The sequence below is a fragment of the Strigops habroptila genome, chromosome 1 (assembly GCF_004027225.2).
Source record: "Strigops habroptila isolate Jane chromosome 1, bStrHab1.2.pri, whole genome shotgun sequence".
Classification (NCBI taxonomy): Eukaryota; Metazoa; Chordata; class Aves; order Psittaciformes; family Psittacidae; genus Strigops; species Strigops habroptila.
The window spans coordinates 155,405,339-155,425,170 of NC_044277.2; the positions used below are offsets into that span (position 1 = coordinate 155,405,339).

General features: G+C 40.7%; 1 protein-coding gene across 1 annotated transcript in view; it reads left to right on the plus strand.

Annotated features, from left to right (window-relative positions):
* The first annotated feature begins 1,099 nt into the window (after positions 1 to 1,099).
* SUSD5 (sushi domain containing 5) overlaps positions 1,100 to 19,832 on the plus strand; it is a 46,344-nt gene continuing 27,611 nt past the window's right edge. Inside the window, exons 1-2 of the mRNA XM_030484365.1 lie at positions 1,100 to 1,193; positions 9,335 to 9,512. Of these exons, the coding sequence (XP_030340225.1) occupies positions 1,100 to 1,193; positions 9,335 to 9,512 (272 nt within the window). The remainder of the gene's footprint in view (positions 1,194 to 9,334; positions 9,513 to 19,832) is intronic.

The following is a 19,832-nucleotide window of genomic DNA, read 5'->3' on the forward strand; positions in this document are numbered from 1 at the left end:
AGCTGAAATAAAAGCAAAATAGGATGGGAATATGAAAACAACATTTCTGGGTTCTGCTCAGTTCCAACAGCAACACAAAATTATTCAGTTTATTTATTTAGTGAAATAAATCCTGGCATCACTACCAGTATGTTTCCTCTTATTGTGGGGGTTTGTTTTGAGTTGTGTTGAGACAAATATAGGATGAATGAGAAAAAGGGACAGATGTCAGAGCTGTAAGTGCTAGTGGGAGCTGGAAACTCCCTTCATCAGCTGCTTTCAGAGCGTTCAGACTTGACCAGCACCATTCATCTTGTCCAGGAGTGTTGAGAGAGACTAGCTGATGGACTCCCACTTCAACCTTCAGTTCCTTATTCCCATCCTGCACCTGGGATCTGAAACAGGATTAACCCATCCCAATCCTGATCTTCAGAGAGGCTCGGCCACCATGCCATTGGTCCCCTTTCCTTGGCCTTTACCTGAAGACTGTCACTCTTGCTGCAGCAGCCCCTGACCTACAACCATCAGCAGCATACCACTGATTGATTTCATGTTGCAGAGAGAAAACACTCCCCACATCTGAACCCATTCCTCCAGAGATGCACAGCTAAACCCACAAACTTACCACATACCAGCATCAGCTATCTAGCTGCCCTTCTCCTCTTAGCCAGGGATTTCTTTTACTAGTCGCTTGTCCTTCCCCTCCTGCCCCTTTTCACTCCCTCCTGGCTTTTACATTTCTTACACCGTGCTCCATTAGGTATTTACCAACAGGGTAATTTGACTTTTCACACCAGCTCTCTGCATGCACTGCCCTGCAGACTAGGCTGGGTAAAGCCTCTCCCCAAACCCGGCTGGCTGGACATCTCTCCCCCTCCGCCCCCCCCGCCCGCCACCTTCCCCTCCCCTTCACACTAGCCAAGCCAAGGATTCCTCTCTCCCTCCCTCTTTCTTTTTCCACCCCTCCCACCTTCAGTGCAAACCCAAGATGCAGGATCCTGCCGAGGGAAAGTGCTCCTTGCAATCATCACCGCAGACCCCGCTGCGAAAGTGCAGAGGAGGAGAGAGAAAAAGCTTTGGCAGCCAACCTCCTGCGGCTGAGGGCTTTGCAAGCAGGGCAATGGCTTCAGGCTGTCAGAGATTCTCTCTCACCTTTCTCCAGGTCGTGGGATCTGCCTTCTTCATCCTTCAGATCATCTCTGTTCAGGCTGATGGTGAGTTCCCCATTCAGTTTGGGCTGGGGCTGCTGTGGCTGGAATGAGAGCTGTATGTCGAAATGTGTTATTGCAAAAAAAAACCAAACCAACAAACCCAAACTTTTTTTTTTTTTCTTTTTTTTTTAATAAGAAACTTAAATACACGCCCCAGTTTGGGTTAGGAAATGTCTGATTCAGAGGGTTTTGAGACTCTGCAAATATCCTGGGGTTAAGCAGAGAAAGGAAATAAGATCCCAGAAGGCTAAGATTATTTTATTACAACAAAACGACAGGATAGTGAACTTTTCCAGAGGAAATAAGAATAATAGAACAAAGCCGGAACGCAAATAAGAAGACTCAGCTATGTTTTAGGAGAGCTCTCCTTATAATTAGAATTATGTTTTCTCCAAAGAACTTCCCCATCTGCCCACTTCAGATGCCCCCCAGCATCGATTTATACAGGCAGGTACCTGAGGAGGGAAGACAAGAAGTCAAGGGCTTTTGTAACCTTTTCTGTTCAGTACCACACATGCTGAAGATGACTGCTCACCTTTCTGCACGAGTTTTATCTGCGCTTCACTGCTGAGGGATGTGATCAGGACATGGATTTGGTTGAAGCACCAGCTACCAGTTGCTCTGAAATGGGACTTTATCCTTGACAATAATCCTGAATAGCTGCATCCCTTGAAAGTTTTCAGTAGCCTTTTAATGATTAAGTCTGTAGTAATGATGACCAACTTGCCTTAGCAAAAACACAGTTTGTTTTTGAAACAACTGTGTCTTTTCCTGGGAGAGCAATGCTGAATGGCCACTTCTTTTTCGCTTTCACAGCTGCGATATATTTATGCCTGGTCTCATGAGTTTTTTACCTCAACACACTAATCCTTCACCATCGATGCCTGCTGCATTATTCCCGAGAAGAGATCTTAAACATTACAGGGCAATAAAAACCTCTTCTTTTTGTTCTCAGAATATTTTTCCTCTTTAACCTAACTTTATGTCAGCTGATGAGAAAGTATGGCAAAGGAAAGGGAGAAAGTTAATCTCACCTGTATGTTTCTATCACCTTGTTTAAAATACCCTTTATAGAACAGAACCCTGTCTTGTAAATTTGAAGAAGATTGCTTTTCATTAAGAATAAAGGAAAATGAATGTGTCAGGCAACTGTGCTGTGTTGCAGGAGGCAAAATTGGGACTCCGATTTTAGGAAATCCTCCTTCCCTAGAAAAATGCCTCTGAAATGAACTAAAAAACAATGTATACCCATGAAAGAGTGTTCTCCACAGAACATAGGTAGGGACGGAACAGGAATAATTAATTTCTCTTGCTAATAATGTTACATCTGAAGAATTCTCTTACCTTTTCAAGAGCACAGACCAATTCGTATTATTTCTATAGAATTAATGGCATATTCTTGGTTCCTAAACAGCCACCCTCTAAAAGAGAAAGGAAAAAGTATGTTGGAGATCACCTTATGGCAGAGTTCATGACAGTTTTTAGTTGTCATTCAACAGTTTATTCATATTTAATTCATACATGGTAAAGCAATTATAAGAAGTAAGTAGTAGAATATCTGAAGTATATTACAATTGTAGATCATCACTATAATAGTGTAGTTTCTATTTTTATTTAACTTTTAAGTATCATTGTGAAAAATGCGCAAGTCCTCTTATTAACATGCTCTTCAGCCTGTTTTCCTAATATTAATATTCAGCAAACAGCTGTAATACTGTCATATAAACTATATGGCTTATTATACATCGATACAGAAGAAAACACTGTGTGAACTTTAAAATTTACCATTACGTGTACTTTTACATATTTAAGAAGATCTGAGAGTCTGAAACAGGGCTAAAACATTCTTTTATAACAGATTCTGGCCTGATCCAGACAGGAAACCATCCTCTCATTTGTTTAAGTTGTAGGTGAAAATACAATTGTGCTACTCTCTGATACATGCAAATCTCAAGTGCCAAAGGACCATTCTGGGTGACACATGTGTGTGTATTTGTTAGTTTTAAGTGAAAGTAACTGACTGTTTTGCAATCTGCTGAAGGGATTTTGAATTCACTTTGTAAAAACCCTGTGAAATTCATACTGGCCCCTGTTACAGGCAAACCTCCGAAACTGATTGCAATATTTCCCTAAGGAAGACTTTAGCTTTATTATCTCGCACACAAATAATGACAGAGATCAGGCAATGAAACTGGAGACCATCAAAGCCTCAAAGTTTAATTGATCTCTTTTGCCTAGTATTTGCCACAGCACATATTGCTGTAGTGCAGATAGACTCCAGAAAGACCAAGGTAAATGTTGAAATAAAAGATGGCTTTGTTTCATTTTGCAGGTTTTTTACAATTGAAATGTGCTTGCTTATAGCTATTTAGGTTGCGGTCAGAGAGACAGAAGGCTTCTCAAGGGCTTGTTCCTGCTCTGACGTACCATGGTGTGCCATTAGTGTTAGTACGGTTACTGGAGAATAATACAGGTTATCATGGTGGGTCTCAATTATACCCATGCAAATGCAGGCTTTTTAAAAGTCCTTTGCATTTGCACTGGAATGGGAGAACAAGGATGCAGCTTCATGTATCCTGCACAGGAATCACCTCTGCATTTTTATTATTTTTTTTTTTTACTAACTCTTTTGTCTTTTCACAGCTGCTAAAATACCCATGTGTGTGAACCATATGTTTTTGCAGAGTATTTGCTCTGAGACAGAGCATGTCAGGAGAGAATGATGGCCATTTATCTGCCTTACTAAAACACTCTTGAATTGAAAAAAATGTGCTAATTACAAACTTCACTCATTGTTCCAAAGTGGAGTTGCTCTGTTGCCTGAATTTGGGTTATATGGAAGACGTATAGATCAAGCCAGTCAACTGGTAGTGACCATGTATAGTGACTGCAGAGGTTGCAAATGGAAGGATCCTGAATTCAGAAAGCTAGGCACAATTAGGTGAGGATCTGAGTTACATACTTGTGACCTAGAACCAGACATGTCTGATGTCAAAGGTAGGAAAAAAAATCCTACTATACTCTTTCCTTTAGCTTGCCTTGCACCTTTTCTTGTAAGGAAGAAGAAAAAAGTATACTTCATCTATCTAGACACTTGCATTTGAGCAGCAGGTGTCTAAGGATTTGAGGCTCCTACTTGCAAATAGCATGTATTCTTCTATGATGCAAAAATTAACATGTAGCCAATTCTAACTATTTGATCCTAGAGCATGTAGTAAAAATAAAATTTAAGGTCAAATTGAATTTAGCTGAGGAGGAACTAAAAGGTGACCTCCCAGTTTTGCTGTTTTCCTGATGAGGTAATATTTTAGGTAGTTTGAATTGAATATGACATCATTCACTTTAGTCTCTCGCAGAAATAAACTCTACATTCATAAATGATCAGCAGAACTGGTAATTACCCAAATCTCTGCTTGTAATTGTACAGTTTTACTGAAAATTACTATTACAATCAAGGCTTTTGTTGCACACAGCCATAGAAATGAAAATTAAATTGCTCTTGAAGTACAGAAGTGACCTTCCCTTCCTCTGCTCTCTTTTACCTCAATTTGAAGTTTTGAAGTAAAAATAAATTAGACTCCTCATTTGCCCATCTTTCACCACATTTATTTTGTTGAAACTGATTAGGTTCTATCCTTTGATCTAGTATCATGTCATGAGACCAGCACAATGGCCATGCCTTTTAAAGTGCTTTCATTTTATATTATTTGTGGAGACATTTTTATTTCAAAGTATATTTGGCTATGCAGTTTTATGTTTCTTCAAGCATGATGCAAATCCTGCTGAAGACATGAAGAACTTTGAACTCATTTCAGTGAGCTTTGAACCATGCCTGTATGCTGCAGAAGAATTTCTTATCGTATCTGTTACTGTAGTAGAATAAATTAGCCAAATTCTGTTGTCTTGGTAACTGAGAAAATTCTGCTAATTCCACTCAGATTCCTAAAAGTATGAAGAAACAGGGTTTGGACTGCTTTTATTTTTGAAGAGTCCCTTTTTTGCGCTTCCATATATCTGACTGTAGAAAGCTCTTCAGTCTCAAAAGCATAATAAGGTCCAGTTGTTAGAAGCTGAGTTTAGCAGAATTTGAAACTGGAAATAAGGTGGAGTGAAAGTAATGAACCATTGGAACAGTTTACTATAAAGTGTGCTGTAAATTCTCTGTTACTTGGAGTCATTGAATCATGACCGGATGCCTTTTGAAAATACGTGCTCTATTTCAACCATGAATTTTTTGACTCGATGGTGGAATTACTGGGGGAAATCTACAGTCTAATTATGCAGGAATAAAACAAGGTGATAAAAATGAATCCTAGAAGCCCTGAGATCTATGCTTCTATGGGTATGTTTTCAATCAGAATATATTGGGGTTAAGTAAAAACTATATTCACCTAGTGCTTGATTACAAAGTTTTAGTGCCAAACAGTAATAACAATATTTCTTTTATCAATATATAAAAATATAATAAATATTTTGTAATAATAGTGATCAGGTGGTGGTAGAGGCTAGCGACATAACACAGGCGAGTTATTAAAGAAAGACTCTTTCTTGTTTCAAGTGTGAATTTTTCTTCAGAACTATGAATCCAGCTGTTAATTAACAGTTGGAAGAATTATGTTTTACCATTTATGTCTTACCATTGAAGTTAAAACTTTTTCACTGTTTTCAAAGGGAAACTTGAAGAAACTTACTGTAATAAGGACATTTTTCATTCTGAACCTGCTAAACTCAAGATGTGCATTAAGTCTCCTGAGAGACTACTTTGCATGAGTTTTTAGCTTGATCTTGAAACCAAAGGGACTGGCTTTATTTAAAAAGGCTTCAGAAAAGTACGTAGCATTTTGGAAACAAGTTTCCACAACACCTGTCCCATCATCACATTATGGAAAACATGTTATGGGACAGAAATGAAGGGAGAGAGTTGGGAGGGAGTTCAAACATGGTGGCTCTTCAAAGGTACCACAACCAAAGGCATACTATGTTCTTCACACAAATAAGCACAAAGACATGATCCTTCATCCTGTGCCTTACAGAAATATAGAACAATCTCATATTTAAAACTGCATATTTAAAACAGAATGACAATACATTTCTTGAGGCTATGTCAGAAAGAAAACTGATTTCAACTACTCCACATTGCCATAATGTGCTAGAGAGAAAGGGGATACCATTTGAACTTTTCACAACCCCAGTACCCAAAATGACTGTGATATCAAGTATGTGATATTTTTTTAAAAAACCTTTCATTACAACTAGCAGTAATAAAAATTCCATAAATATTTAACAGGGATCCTTAGATCTCCAGCTTGAAAATGATAGCACTTTTGTGATAGAAAGTGAGAAAAATTCAGTACATTAATATCTCAAGCACGTTAGCCATGACACTGTAAGGTGCAGATTCAATTTCAGTGTTATAGTCTTGTTTATTTAAGGGGATTTCCTAGTTCGATGTACTTCTGTATTTTTCCTTTTACTGTGCTAGCAAGTCTCCTTTATTTTTATCCTGTAAATGTCGCTCTGTAATGTGATACAGCTCAGGATACAGGGATCCAGCTATTCCATTGGTCAAGTGTCCGATAAGTGAACTTATATTTTCTAAGTAAGAAATTAGCAACACTGGATGACACATCTTAAAACTGGGCAGATAGCCATTGAGCATCTAAAGCTTTGGAGAAGATTCTCAGGTTGGTCTGGTAAGCAGGTTGGCCTTCATTATCCACTTCTGGCTAACCAGAATTTCCTATAAAGCAGTTCACTGTAATTTCCCCAACCATTAAGTGCTTCGTAGCTTACCCTAAAACACATTTGTCTACATAATTTGGACATCCCAGATATCTTTTTGAAGGACAAAACTCTGTTTTGAATCAGTATCTTTGTAGTTTCTAGTAAAAAGGTAATTTATCTTAAGTGCTGGCAAACACATAACGGTAGTTAAGGAAAGCCGTCTCAATCCTCAGTCTTGGCTAGCTAAAATCCTCTAAAAATGTAATTGTTATTTAATGGTAAAAACACTAAATTATTACCTTAATTTCTTCTAATTATATCTAGATGGAACTCAATCCTTAATGATTTTCCTTTTTTAAAGTCTTCTATCTGAAATACTAATAGCAGGAAAATCAGGGTTACTGCCATGTCAAGGTAACATTTATGGTTTAAGTCAGATGCTACACAAACTTGCCCTGTATCTCTTTGATGATGCATCTCAATCCTGACAGTCAAATGGTGAAATGTGGAATGTGTGGACAAGTTTTTATTTGGGATAAAGCCTCAGTAAAGCATTACACTTAATCCCTGCTTACCTTTACAAACAAAAGTTGTTCCACAACTTAAGAATGGTTGTTTAAAACCATCATATTTCTACTTATATTATCTTCCTGCCTACACCATGCATATGTTACTTTATCTATTCATGGATTTGGAAACAGCAGCCTTTGTTAGTCGCATGTGCATTATTTAGGACATTTTGCAAAGAGTCCTGATATTTTGGTACTTAGGACTTTAAAGGCTTGCTTTTTTTCACTGCTTTATGTAAACTCTCCTGTCCTACTTACAGTTCATGGTATTATTTATAATTGAGAATCAAGAGACAATGTAGTCCTGTGGTTAGGACACCCATCTGTGCTTCTGGGTTGCATTCCTTGTTCAGCTACTGTTAACTCCCTGAGAAAATCACTCTGGATTTCTGTCCTTCTCATCACTGCTTATCTGCTTATTTAAATTGCTATCTGCCCAAGTCAGGACAACTTCCTACTGTATGATGTAGAATTCCCACTGAAGTAGGAATCTTCAGGACCCATCTGTGCTAACTAGATAATGCAAATGACACATTAACTTGAAAGAAACTTCATATTTTTTGCTGTAAGGACTGTGATTGCTCAAGTGGGTTAAACTGTGCACAGGTGAGAGCAGAAAGCTCTCAGGGACAGACCTGTATCAGTTCCCTGCATTTAGGATTAGATTCAGATTTATCAATTTGTTGAAATAATATGTGGTAGGGGTGGCACTTGGTACAGAATCAAGCTGAATCAGTCTGAAGGATTCATGATACTGGTCAATATATCATATGAGTGTGAAGCTAGTTACACAGTGAACACTCAGTATGTGCTGGAAGCTGTGCACTCATATATCCACTATCACTAATCTACTTTTGAAATAAGACGTAAGTGTTTCCAGGCATTTACTGAATGAACAGTGTTTAAAAGTTGTCTTCCTGCACTTGCAAGCAACTTCAATCTGTACCTTTGAAATTTAGAAGGTATTCTGAGGGACGTTATCTTCAGAAAGAAGATACAGCAATTTAAATGTCAGCACTGTAAACTTTATTTATTTCTTTTTCTGGAGACATCTAGCAAATGTGTTTATTCCATAACCCAGTAACTTCTCAAGCTTCATTGCCAAAACCCCAACTGCCCTGTTCCCATTTGCCAAAACCTCTAACTTTCGCCGTTACAGCTTTCAGCGTTAAAGTAAAATAAACTGAACTAAAAATAAAAGTAACACAAGAAATAGTTTTCCTAAATATGTTCTCATGCTCATTCAAAAAAGCCTTCCATTAAGGAAAAAAAATAAATCTGTCTTTCCAGAAAGATATGAAAATAAAGCGTCTTTGCGGTGTCATTTAGGCACAAGTTGCAAAAGAATTACATCATTTAGATTTTAGAGACTAGGTATCAATCTGTTTCTGGTATGGAAGACTGCATTGCAATACTGGCTTTAGATTTGTGCTTAATTTATAGATGTAATTGTTAGAAATGTAACTGTAAAATGCTTAGTAGTGAATTCCAGGCTTATAGCCTACAGGAGATGTTCTGGCTTTGACTATATATGTGCATATGAGATAGTGTCATGCCTTCTCTCTCCAGATCTTGAGCACAGACCTATAGAGGCAAGACTAATTTCTCATATGAGCTAGGAATGAATAGGGGCTTAGTGATATTTGCTTTTCTGGTGATGAACAAAACTAAAAGAAAAGCTAAGACAAAGGTACTTACAGACTTTATAAAATTATTCATTCCAAGAAGTAGGTTGCTCATTAAAATGAACTTGGTAAAAGCCAAAAGACTTTATTTGGTAATAATTTGCAATACTTTTGTTGAATATGAAATGGGTACAATACCATGACATGTCCTTTCTTGGTGCTACAGGGAAAGTGTTTGCACTTGAGTCCAAGAACAACTCTCAGGGTCTGGATTTAGCTGAAGCTAAGAAAGCTTGTGTTGACCTGAATGCTCGCTTAGCAACTGCAGAAGAACTGAAAAGGGCTGTTCTGGACTGTTCTTTCACTGGCTGCTCCACGGGATGGCTCGACGGTGGCTCTGTTGGGTAAGGACAACAGCCTAACCCTTCCTGAGTCCTCCTTCACTAAGAATGTTGAAAAACACTGGCTGTTCAAGCACCATGCCACTCTCCCCACAGAATCAATTTTGTACAGCTAATATAGCAGGATCACAAATATATATCAGTGTCTCACACATTTCACAGATCTGAAGCAATTTTTTCTTCCTCTTTCCTTTTGAATTATGTTGTCATGCTTCCTTTTCACATGGCCTGTAGCAGGGTGCTGAACCCTAAAGGAGCTTGCAGGCTGAGGGCACAGTGCTGGAGTTAGTGTCAGTGCTCCCACTGAGTCAGTTACTTGCAACTCCATAAGAAGCTCCGCAAACTGAGCTTCTCATGGAAACCACGTATCTGTCACAGGTATTTACTCATGTCTGAACAGACAATAGGCATGTTCAAATAGGTATGACTTTAGATGTACTTGACTATGATAACGCACGTGTGGTTGAGAGTTTGTTGAGGAAGCTCACCAGGGAACTGATATTGTCACTCGATGTGCTGAATTGTATTAGTTGAGGTGCTCGTCTCTTCCAAAGTTAAAGTCTTCATAGCATGTCTCAGGAACACATAGACAGGCTTCATATTTGACAAACAGACCAAATCACAGAAAATTAAATTAAAAATAAAACAAACAGCAAAATGGAGGAGCTGAGGGTTGGCATGAATGTCTTGTGTCACTGAAGCTGGGACCATACAGGAATTGCCCAGAAGCATGAGTAGATCTGAAGTGCCTTTTCTCTTGGATTTTTCCTTCAGAAGGCTTACCAGCCACAGCCTTTCTTTCCTTTGAGATGCTTTACAAAGTTCCCATGAGTTAGAGGGTAATATCTAATCTCTGACCATGTTCAATGGTGATAAAGTTTTGTTTTATCAAGATATTTTTTCCAAGTTCCTGAACTTTACTGTATTATTGGCTTTTGTGACAGTTGTCAGTTACTTAAGCAAGCATTGTTGTTTGTGTATTTTTTGTGATAAAGTTTCCAAAGGACAGAAAATTGCTGCTATTAATGAAAGGTGATTTTAAACAACATTAAGCAAAACCAACTAGTTTTAGTGATCCTTTTTTTTTTTTTTTATCCCAGGTGAAAAATTATTTGAAAATTTGTCATTAAAACAAACCCAAACCAGAAATCCCTCAGGATGTAAGATGGTGATCTAAACCCTAGGGGTTTTTTTCTTAAGCCAGTTGCAGAGAAGTCATGCTCAGAAAGTTACAGAAGTAGTGAAAATTAGTCCCAGAACAAAGGACTCTTCCCTGGGCACACCTTGTGTTATTTATGTTGATGGACCTCCACATCTTTGAATGAAAAGTGACCTCCCTGCGTCTGCCAGGTCCAAAACTTTTTAGGACTGTTCAGATTGAATCTAAAACCTTGGATTCCTCCCAGCAGCTGACTGGCATCCAGTGCAGATCACAGAGTATTAGTCTAATATTCTCCCATATCCTCTTGAACCGTGTACATCAGAAAGGCGATGAATAGGAGGGAAGATGATAAAAGAAGTTCTTAATTTCAGGAAGAATGGAGTTTGGTTTATTTGTTTGGTGCCTGGAAAGTATCTTAATCTTTTCTTGTGGAAAAATGGGTTAGACGTTGGCGGTAGAAGTAAACACAAACAAGTTACGTGAGCAAATTCATTATAGTGTTGCAGATTTTCTGATATAAGACTTAAAACTGAACAAGAGCTCTAGCAAAGACGTAAGGACAAGTCAGTGATTTGTTCACTTCCGACAGCTATTTTATGGTCCTGGTGAATAAGTACAATCCCACTTATAGTAAATATGTCCATCACTGTTGGCTGTTGTGTCATTATTATTATTTTTACAGCCAAATCAGCACCTGGAAATCAGCACCTGGAAACCCATGGGAGTTTCTCCTCACATATCACTGTGCCTCAGTTGGACTGAGTCAGCATGAGCATATTTATACTGCCTGCTCTCTGGGCTATACCTCTTATACGGGCAAAGAATTGAATTTGCTCTGAAGAACTAGCCCAGTTTGGGTGACTGTCAAATTTCTGATGACTTATACGTAAATACGGGTCTATTTGTAAGTATGCAAAGATTTTGAGATTATAATGGGACATCTTCTGTTGGATCCAATATGGTTGTGCTGCTCAGCTCACTCCAACCTACTTCTTACTGACCCACTGCAGTGACTGTTGCCTCCATAGCTGTGCTGGTAGAGGTGCTCGTCTCTTCTCTAAGTTAGAATTAAACAGGGTGAGCACCCAGCTAACAGTTAGGGTGTTAAAAAGCATCATGCTGCAGAGAGGGGTGCTGGCGAAAGCAGATAGCAATCGGCTGGTGGAGATGCTCACGTTGAGCTCTCTGGCCCATTTCAGTCCCTGCAAACTGGGCTAGCCCAAGAATCAGATCTCAACAAATATGATTAGTTCAACTAATGTAGGATGGAAATTGCTTAAATAAATAGATCCCTGCCAGCCAATCCAAAGAGACAATAAACTGGGTGGTTTTGTGGTTTGAGCAGCCTGGGACAGAACCTCTTTCACAGGCGTAGGGGGATGGCTTTGTCTTCTACTTCCAGTTGCTCAGACCAACCCAATTCAAGATTCAGGGCTGCTTGTACAGGAGGTCGCTGACAGGCCCAAGGGCTTGGGAACTTTTAAAGAAGAGCCACTGACAAGTAAATAGGGGTAAGAGGATAAAGGATAACTTCTTCCAGCAGCCCAGAAGTACACCGTTTACAAGTCAGTCCTGACATGTAACTTATAAAGCATAACACATTGTTACATTTCAGGAAATGAAATGTCATTAGGCAGGTCGCACTTGTCAGATGAGCCCTAATAGCTATTTATATGAAAAATGACATTCTTACGACTTATTTGCATGTCAAACAAGTGAGTCAGTCAAACCAGCAAGCGATCTGCCAGAATATAAATGAAAAAAGGTGGCAGAGTTCTCTGAAGGGCTCTCACTGCTATCTTTTGAATTCAGATGTTGTACTGCAAAATCTTGTGTCAAGTCCTCCAGCACTGGGCAGCGGATCTCATAGGGTCTTCTGTTCATTTCTGGGGTTTTTGAAATTTGGAAAGTGAACATGACCCAATTTTTCATATGATCAAATTTTCATATGATCTAATATTCTGTGCACAGAATATTAGAAAGCAGATATTTATTTTAGAAACTGTAAACATCCTCAACAGCTTGTATTGTGATAGTCATAGCAAATTTACTGATTTCCATCACTTTTCTAGGACTGAAAAGCTTTTTCCCACTGCTTATTTGTCTATAAAAGAATGAAGCCATGTATCCCTTCTATAAGGGATTTGAAGCTCTGCATAGACTTTCTGTTCTATGATAGACCTCCTGCAGGGCTGTCAACCCATTCCTTTGCATGAAATTGCCCTGGGCTGGTTCCTACCCAGTCCCTGGAGGATTTATTTCTGAGGGGATAACGCTGGAGTAAGCAAGCAGTCAGCTAGAATAAGCCTTGCTGTGGGAGTCAGAAGACTGGAGTTCTTTTCTTGGCTGACCACAGACCAGATGTTTGCTGCTAGGAAAATTACTTCATCTTTATTTTTCCTTCCTTTTGTTAGTTCTTTAGGTTTTGCACTGAATCCTATTGAATGCTTCTACAGTGTCAAACACAACAGGGCCCTCACTGCAGATGACACCAGTGGGAAATGTAATAATAAGACTCAGAAATGACATCTCACAAGACTACCTATTTCTTTTTCTGCCTACTGCGTGGGACTTGCCCAGCGTCTGGCAGTAGGGTAATAACAGCACATTTCTTGGGAATGAAAACAGAAATATCCAAGGAATGAATCCAAGGAATATCCAAGGAAACAGCAATCCAAGTCACTAACCCTTGCCAGTCCTCTCATCTGTGTGCGTAAACCCTTGGATTTGTGGCCCCCATGAAATCCGTCCAGGCATACATGCTATAACAGGCCCACATGCTTATTTGCAGAGAAGCAATCCTAATGATATGTCAGTTTGGCAAGTTCTCTGTTTTATTTCAAGGCTGTGGTCTGCTGCCTGATGATAATGCATATGAATTTGCTCCCAGACATGTGTATGAGGTAAGTCATACAATCAATTCCCTTCAAAAGAAAAATCCAGACATAGTTAACAAGACATGGTCCAATTCAAAATGCTAAAATGGCTTATGGAAATGTCTGAGGAGGTCTTGCACTCTGAAATGCCTTCATGTCACCAACTCCAGTCCCACAGCCCACATATAGTCATCTTCTGCTAGAAGATGACTTTGCTTTCTCACTGGTACCTTGTCAGTCATCGCAGAAAGTCTCATTCAGAAAAAAACCCAAAGTAATTGTGTTTCAGGAATAGGGATTTCTACATGAAGGTCAGTCAAGAAACTTGAATTTACTGTATAGACATGGCCAGTTTATTCCAAGGAATGATACCACTGAGCAACATGGACATGAGCCACTTTGCATCAGATTTGCAGGGGATGTGAATCTTTCCTTGGCACAACCTGGGAAGACAGCATGGGCAAAGTATGACAGCCATGGTCCTTGCGAAACAGACAACCCAAGAATTGGAAATATGTTTCTGATGTATTTTCTAGGACAAACACCCCAAATACCATCTGTAAACTGTAGAGTAGCCATTTATTTAGCTGGGACTCGTACTTTTAAATTGTATTTTTACTGGGAGAGGTTTTTTTTAACAAACTTTGAGGGCTTTAGCAAAACTTTAGCAAACTTTGGCACAAAAGGTGGGGTACGCTAGTGAAAATAGTTAATGCTAGAACTCATTGTTAAGATCAAGGAAAATCACAGTATTGAACAGGAAGGTAAGCCTGACTTCAGAGATGGAGTAACAGAAATGGGGTTCAATGTAACAGTATTATATGAAGTATTATATATACTAACAGGAATAATATACTAATAGGAATTTCTGCCTTAAACTAGCAGTTCAGTTGGAAAAGGCAGACATCCAGCAGCTCTTCCAGGAGAGAGGGGCAGTACTGAATGACTTGAACAAGGCACTGATGAGACACCTCCTGCAACAGTACAATGTAATTCTGGGCATCCAAGCTCAGAAGGTATGAGTTTGGACTAGGATCAGTCCAAGAAAGCTCCTCTCTTATCAGAAGTGATTGAAGGTGATCAGTTTGTTTAGCCTAGCAAAATGAAGACAGAAAGGGGTTAAGACAGAAAGACTTACTTTTAGCAAATGCACAAGAGTGACTAATGCCAGGATTTTAACTTGCCATTAGAACTTGTTAGTTCTAATGAGGTTTATTTTCTAATTTTCAAAATAACTTCACATATTTTGTCCTTTTTAAAGAATCTCTGTAATGTTTTGTCCTATCTGAAAGCCTTTTGTCTAAGAATTGAGCTTCTTTGTAAATTAATAGCATTCAGCAAATATTTTGGGGTTTTTTTTTAAGCCCTTGGTAACTAATCAATAACGTCTCTGATGAAAGCCATAAACTAGAGCCCATAAAATGAAATTGGGTAAAACCAACTTACTAGTGACACTTGACGTGTCTTTGAGCACCCAACTAGTCCAGGCCAGGAAGCAACACGATTCTCCTCTGCATGAACTAAGAATGCTCAAATTATATGTACATAGCAATATTATAGTAAAATGGCTATATAAAATCTTCCATACTAGACTACAGTATGAAAATCTGCATGAATGGGACATATTTATTTAATGAACAGGGGCCTTACTATTTCAGTAGTCATATGTAAAATTTTAAGCACAAAAGGCTGCCTTTTGGTGTATATTTTTAAGAATCTAAAGGATATTGGTTCTGCCTTGGTAAGACCTCCTTTTGACATTTCCAGTGGCAGTACTGCTGTTGGAATGTCTTCATGTCACACTTAGCAGCTGCTTTCTTTGGGTCACATCCAGCCAAAATTAGCCTCTATAGTTCACAGTCAATGGACTTTCCAAAACTCACCTGTGCTCCCCTTCATGACTTTTCAGGGAAATTTTCTTCCCTTTGGTAATCGTGAACATGTCATTTATTTTATTCCTCATCAGAGGCAGCTTTATAATTTGCAGTTTCCCAAACTACAGAAAGGAAAGACTAAGAATAAAAATCCTCTAGTTTCGCTTCCAGACTACTGATTTCTTTTTTTCTTACCTAGTTACTGAACCACAATTGGTAAAGCTGACCCATGAAAAAAATCAGCATAGGATGCTAAAGATTTATCGTGACTAAGAAAAGTGATGAAGCTTTTACCTTTCTAATTAGGGGAAGGTTTGTTATATTGTATTGTGAACCAGACTTTCTTAGTGCCTCAGATAACACATTGTTGATGATGTTCTGAGTTGACTATATTCATATGCAAGTTCATACTACTATGAATAAATGTCATAAGACCATTCTGACTCAGTGAATTTATCGACTAAGACTACAAAACTTACAATCAACTGGCAGATAAAGTAGTGACTACAAAACATCCCAGTCCCACGTACTGTTTTCTGTGCTGATGGATCACACCATGTCATATAAACTCAGCTGTTAACTCCATATGTTTTAACTTGGGTTTACAGAAAAGTTTTAAAGTATTACAAAATTGCTATATAATTATCTTAGAAAGTAGAAGTACCAGTGGATACTATTACAAACAAAATTATAATTTATATATATCTCGAGGGAGGTGTGTTGCCTGCCGGGGGCTCGGATCAGGGATGTTGCTGAGAGGCTGCCTGGCCTAGTAAGTCCTGCTGACTATTACCCCCTTCTAGTGGTCCATGTGGGTGCTAGAGATATAGACAGCAGTTGCCTGGAGGACATTAAGAAGGACTACAGAGCCCTGGGAGAGGTGGTTAGGGGCTCTGGAGCTCAGATAGTTTTTTCATCGATTCTCCAGGGCAAAGGGGAGGACCTTAAAAAAGCTAGGCGTGTCTGGCAGGTTAATAAATGGTTAGAAAGCTGGTGCCATAGTCAGGGGTTTGGCTATTTAGAACATGGGGCTCCATTTGGGAGGCCAGATCTACTGGAGGCTGGTGGAGCTGGTCTGACAAAGAAGGGGAAGAGCTGTTTTGGTAGGAGGCTTGCCAGGCTGGTCAGGAAAGCTTTAAACTAGATGTGTTGGGGGAGGGGAGCATTGATCCATCCCAACATTCCTGGTCAGTTGCCAGCACCTGTAATAAGTGCTTGGAGCGATGTAGAGATGTTCCAGCTGCCCCAGCCATTGAGTCGGCTTCATTTGGAGCTCGGCTAAGGTGCCTCTATACAAACGCCCGTAGTATGGGGAACAAGCAAGAGGAATTAGAGATGTGTGCAAGGCTACGGGAATATGATGTCATTGGTATCACAGAAACATGGTGGGATGGCTCCTATGACTGGAATGTTGGAATGGAAGGTTACAGGCTGTTTAGAAAAGACAGGCCAGGCAGACGGGGAGGGGGCGTTGCTATCTATGTCAGTGATAGGCTAGAGAGTATGGAACTCTGTCTGGGGACGGGTGATGAGGTAACAGAGTGTTTGTGGGTCAGGATCAAAGGCAAAACAGCAACAGGGGACATTACGGTGGGGATCTGTTACAGGCCGCCTGATCAAGAGGACTCTGTGGATGAAGCGCTCTACAGACAGATAGGAGCAGCCTCATGCTCGCAGGCCCTGGTCCTCATGGGGGACTTCAACCATCCTGACATCTGTTGGAGGGACGGTACGGCCCGGCACAAGCAATCCAGGAGGTTCCTCGATTGTGTGGAAGACAACTTCCTCTTTGAAGCAGTAGAGGAGCCGACGAGGAGAGGTGCCATGCTGGACCTTGTGCTCACCAACAGCGAGGGACTGGTTGGAAATGTAACGCTCCAGGGCAGCCTTGGCTCTAGTGATCACGAGATGGTTGAGTTTGAGATCCTCAGGACGGTGAGAAGAGCGTGCAGCAAGCTCACTGCCCTGGACTTCAAGAAAGCAGACTTTGGCCTCTTCAGGAGCCTCCTTAGTAAGGTTTCATGGGATACAGTCCTAGAGGGCAGGGGGGCCCAAGACTGCTGGTTGGTATTCAAGGATCACCTGCTACGTGCTCAAGGGTGTTGCATCCTGACTAGAAGAAAGTGCAGCAGGAGGGCCAGGAGACCTCCATGGATGGACAAGGAGCTGCTGAGGAAACTTAGAGGGAAAAAAGAAGCTTATAGAAGGTGGAAGCGAGGACAGGCGGCCTGGGAAGAATACAGGAACATTGCCCGAGAAGCTAGGGACCAGGTTAGGAAAGCTAAGGCCCAGCTAGAATTAAGTTTGGCAAGGGATGTAAAAGATAACAGGAAAGGATTCTATAGATACGTAGCAAATAAAAGACAGGCTAGGGACAATGTAGGCCCTCTCCAGAAGCTATCAGGAGAACTGGCTACCATGGATTTGGAGAAGGCTGAGGTTCTTAATGACTTCTTTGCCTCAGTCTTCACCAGCAAATGCTCTGACCACACAACCCAAGTCTTGGAAAGCAAATGCAGGGACTGTGAGAACGAAGACCTTAGGCCCACTGTAGGAGAGGATCAGGTTCGAGACCATCTTAAGAACCTGAACGTGCACAAGTCCATGGGACCTGATGAAATCCATCCACGGGTCCTGAAGGAGCTGGCGAATGAAGTTGCTAAGCCACTGTCCATCATATTTGAAAAATCCTGGCAGTCAGGTGAAGTTCCCGATGACTGGAAGAAGGGTAATATAACCCCCATTTTCAAGAAGGGGAAGGTGGAAGACCCGGGGAACTACAGACCAGTCAGCCTCACCTCTGTGCCTGGCAAAATCTTGGAACAGTTTCTCCTGGAAAACATGCTAAGGCACATGAAAAACAACGAGGTGGTTGGTGACAGCCAACATGGCTTCACTAAGGGGAAATCCTGCCTGACCAATTTGGTGGCCTTCTATGATGGAGCCACGGAACTGATGGACAGCGGCAGAGCAGTTGATGTCATCTACCTGGACTTGTGCAAAGCATTCGACACTGTCCCACAGGACATCCTTGTCTCTAAATTGGAGAGACATCAATTTGATAGATGGACCACTCGGTGGATAAAAAACTGGCTCCATGGCCACACGCAAAGAGTTGTGGTAAATGGCTCGATGTCCAGTTGGAAACCTGTAACGAGTGGTGTCCCTCAGGGATCGGTGTTGGGACCGGTCCTGTTCAACATCTTTGTCGGTGACATGGACAGTGGGATTGAGTGCGCCCTCAGCAAGTTTGCCGATGACACCAAGCTGTGTGGTTTGGTTGATACGCTGGAGGGAAGGGATGCCATCCAGAGGGACCTTGACACGCTTGTGAGGTGGCCCGATGCCAACCTTATGAAGTTTAACCAAGGCAAGTGCAAGGTCCTACATCTGGGTCGGGGCAACCCCAGGCACTGCTACAGGCTGGGCAGAGAAGAGATTCAGAGCAGCCCTGCAGAAAAGGACTTGGGGGTGTTGGTTGACGAGAAGCTTAACATGAGCCGGCAGTGTGCGCTTGCAGCCCAGAAAGCCAACCGTATCCTGGGCTGCATCAAAAGAAGTGTGACCAGCAGGTCGAAGGAGGTGATCCTGCCCCTCTACTCTGCTCTTGTGAGACCCCACTTGGAGTACTGCGTACAGTTCTGGTGTCCTCAACATAAAAAGGACATGGAGCTGTTGGAGCGAGTCCAGAGGAGGGCCACGAGGATGATAAGAGGGCTGGAGCACCTCCCATATGAAGACAGGCTGAGAAAGTTGGGGCTGTTCAGCCTGGAGAAGAGAAGGCTGCGTGGAGACCTCATAGCAGCCTTCCAGTATCTGAAGGGGGTCTACAAGGATGCTGGGGAGGGACTCTTCCTTAGGGACTGTAGTGGTAGGACAAGGGGTAATGGGTTCAAACTTAAACAGAGGAAGTTTAGGTTAGATATAAGGAAGAAGTTCTTTACAGTGAGGGTGGTGAAGCACTGGAATGGGTTGCCCAGGGAGGTTGTGGATGCTCCATCCCTGGCGGTGTTCAAGGCCAGGTTGGACAGAGCCTTGAGCCACATGGTTTAGGGCAAGGTGTCCCTGCCCATGGCAGGGGGGTTGGAACTAGATGATCTTAAGGTCCTTTCCAACCCTTACGATTCTATGATTCTATATATTATGTGGTTAGTATATATATCTGTATTATACATGCATATAAACAATATATAAAATTACGTATCATTACCATGGCTTGAGTATATCATTATGATATATTTAATAATATATATTACATAATGGCATATTATGGCATATTGTGAAATAAATGCTATTCCTGCCAGCTTTTCTGCTATTTCCTTATTTGAACAGAAGAATTAGAAATGCAAAATATACCAATTACTCATTGATTACATAATATATTAGAAAAAAATTAACCAGTGCAAGAGTA